Source organism: Cyprinodon variegatus, unplaced genomic scaffold, assembly GCF_000732505.1.
Source record: "Cyprinodon variegatus isolate N-32 unplaced genomic scaffold, C_variegatus-1.0 Scaffold175, whole genome shotgun sequence".
NCBI classification, from domain to species: Eukaryota; Metazoa; Chordata; class Actinopteri; order Cyprinodontiformes; family Cyprinodontidae; genus Cyprinodon; species Cyprinodon variegatus.
The window spans coordinates 1,033,523-1,036,700 of record NW_015150628.1 but is presented as its reverse complement, the minus strand read 5'-3'; the positions used below and the strand labels follow the sequence as shown (position 1 = coordinate 1,036,700).

General features: G+C 38.3%; 1 protein-coding gene across 6 annotated transcripts in view; it reads right to left on the bottom strand.

The window, feature by feature from the left end:
• Positions 1–367: 367 nt before the first annotated feature.
• LOC107087194 (MKL/myocardin-like protein 1) overlaps positions 368–3,178 on the bottom strand; it is a 56,963-nt gene continuing 54,152 nt past the window's right edge. For all 6 annotated transcript variants that reach the window (XM_015378620.1, XM_015378624.1, XM_015378622.1 and 3 more), the window contains one exon: positions 368–3,022. In XM_015378620.1, coding sequence (XP_015234106.1) covers positions 2,496–3,022 — 527 coding nt within the window. In that variant the 3' untranslated portion in view covers positions 368–2,495. The remainder of the gene's footprint in view (positions 3,023–3,178) is intronic.

The window sequence follows — 3,178 nt, the reverse complement described above, 5'->3', positions numbered from 1 at the left end:
TGGATGGATGGATGGATGGATGGATGGATGGATGGATGGATGGATGGATGAAAAATTTTTTAAAGTCTAGCACATTTATTATAATTTCAGTGTACAAATAAGGAATATAAATATAACATTCAAGCTGCATAATGAACTTATGATAGCTACATATCAAGGGTTTAATAAATGATGACAGCAAAATGTTATCAGATACTAGGACAGATACAAAGCTAACATTTCACTCAGAAAATAATGAAAGGCAAAACAAAAGTCTTCATATAAGTCTTGTCCTACCACATTGGGGTTTGCTGTACTAAAAAAGAAAGGTATTTGTATTATGTGAGACAGTAAAGTGTGTAGGTAAAACTCAGGAAGGTACAAAGCATTAAAAGCATTTTAACAAACTCAACCAAACAGTCCAACAATTAAGGGAGTCAAACAAAAGTAATCAATACGTGATATATCACATAAGGTCTCCCTTTGGACGGATCCAGAGTACCAATAGGGAAGGTTGCAGAAATCTGGACAACCTTCATCATTTCCCCGCACACTAAGGCCTTTCCTACTATTTTCCTGGCCATGCCACAGATATTACATCTGCATTCTGATCTTTCTCAACAATTTGCCTAATATTCCTACTGTATGCACATGGGAGGATTTTGTAACTCCACAAATGGTTTAGCAGCATGAGAGAATGCACAGAGCACTGTCAATCATAATTTCAGCCTCCTAAAAAAATCAACCACAAAAAATGATAATTTTTTTTAATGTTTTTAAGATAATTTGGTTTATGTTCCTTCTGCTTAACATCTCTAAATGCAATACCATGACTTAAACATTACTAAATGCAATACCATGGCTTAAAAAATACAGTTTGCATTTCAGCTTAACTGCAAAACTCAACCCTTTCTGTCTCCCATCAATCTGTTTATGTGCAATCTGGAGGTGTAAGCACTTCACCACAAATGAAAGTAAAAGCCATAGCCACACAACCCACACTTCATCTACTATATTCTTGATTAACCCCAAACAGCCCAATTTGACTATTCACATGATTCTTTATCTAAAAATTGATGGGACCTTAATCTGGTGTTTAAACAGGACAAAGAATTTTAGAATCAAATGTTAAACCAATTGTACCTCTACTGCTAGGTGGAATCGTGTAATATCCATTTGGTGGCATGAAGACATTTTGTAGTGTAAATATGTAAATAGTAAATATTAATTAGGATACAATGCTTTGGGCATAAGGTTAATTTATGACTAGGCATTGGCTGTATGAAATTCTAAAGGTATGAGTGAAAATTTCAGTTTCACAGTATCACAATATTATGTTTACATTTCCAAATAATGGTATTTTACCAATAATGGTAAATTACTTAAGAAACAAAAAGCTTAAGCATGATGATATATTAATAGTTAACTTAAGTTGTGTGTTGAAGCGCATTTTAGACCACAGGTGTCATGCAGGCATTTCACCCACTTGCAGGATGTCACCCTGCTTTAGCATGCACATTCATAGTTGTTTTGTACTTAACTCGTGTTTGCAAGTTGGTTAGAAAGTTAATTATGGGTGTTTTTATTAGATTCATAAGTGGTGTTTAAAATAGATAGATATATACCGGTAAGTCATTACATCCACAAAGAGGCAACAAAAATGAAAGGTGTACACAAAATGCCCAGCTAAAGCTTTGGAGACATTTGGTGCTTTCTCATTTCACTTACAAAGGATAAAAAAAAAGAAAAAGAAACAACTCTTAAAAAGCTCCAGCTGTAAAAACTGTGACAAGTTCATCGTTCAAGCTGTCGGCCTCAGTAACACAGCGGTATATGTGGCAAACTAATGCATGACACTTGCTTGTTTAAAAACGTAACCTTTAAATTTAACATATGGCAACTGGTAATGCTCCAGTAGATACAGTATAACCTTCTCTGACTGCCACTGTCTTAAAGCATGACTTTCAGCTTTCAAGTAGAGCAATACCTTCTTCCTCCAAGCCTGCCCTCTTTAGGTAGTTGAAATGTTCCCATACAGCCGACTTTTAGGTGGGGATACAAGTTCAGGGTGCTCGCCTCCCTCACCATTAATCTATAAGCAGAGCAGAGCTAGCAGCTACAGGGGTGCGGTAGAGGGAGTAGGCATAATGCTGCAGCAGCTGCTACATTCAAGGTAAGGAATCTGACTGCTTTTGCTGTTGGAGGGTTTAACAATCAAAAACACCTATACTGCAGGAAAAGCAGTTTTAAAATTGTGATTTTTTTTTTATATTGGGGTACACTGTAAACCGGTAACCCACCCGTGCCTACTTCTAACAAATATAAAGAAAATGCCTGTAGGCTTAACATTAAGCATCTTAAATAGCAGTTTGATATGGCCTTTCAACTTTTCCCAAAAAATGTCGGGCCAACAAGGGGAAGTTCAAACTTAAACTTCGGGTACTAATTGCATTTTGTGGCGTTCATGAGTTGGTTTTGTTGCATAACAAACAGTTTTCTGACAGCTCAACATGCGTTCAGGAGTCCCAGTCAATATGAAGGTCAGAACTATCTATGAATTCTCCTGAGAAAACACTTGGGGGTATTTGGGGAACTAGTGGGGTCAGCGTCTGACTTTCCCATTCACTCTCTCCTTGCGTAGTGAAGCTAAGCCACCCCTTACTGTCCAGTCTCTGTCCACTGTCACTAGCCTTGTCCAAAGAACTCATGGGAGCTGAGGGGATGTCCAGGATGCTGGCAGTGTATAGCATTTGGCTATGCAGATCATCAATCAAGGTTAGTAGGCCCCCTGGTTCCACGCCTAGAAGGGACTTCCCTGTGTTGCTTTCCAGAAAGTCCTCTAGTTGTGCATTACCAGACAGACCTAAGTGTAGTTTATGATCTGTGGTTTTGGCTGGTGTCCAAGGCTCATGTTGCTGGGGAGAGCCAGGTTGTTGGGTATCACTACTTGGTGAGTTGGGTGGAGACAGCGGGAGCTGAAGAGGTGATGGAGAAGATGAAGAGGCAAAACTGTCCTGGGAAAGTTTCAGTGTGTTGGGTGCTTCTGAAAGAAAAAAAGACCATCTTTCAGTGCCTTGCAAAAGTATTCGTACATCCTAAATAATTATATTACTACAAGCATCAATGCGTTTGATAGGGTTACATGTTATAGAACATCACAAAGTTTTTTTAAAATGCAAAGGCAGATATATGTGCATCC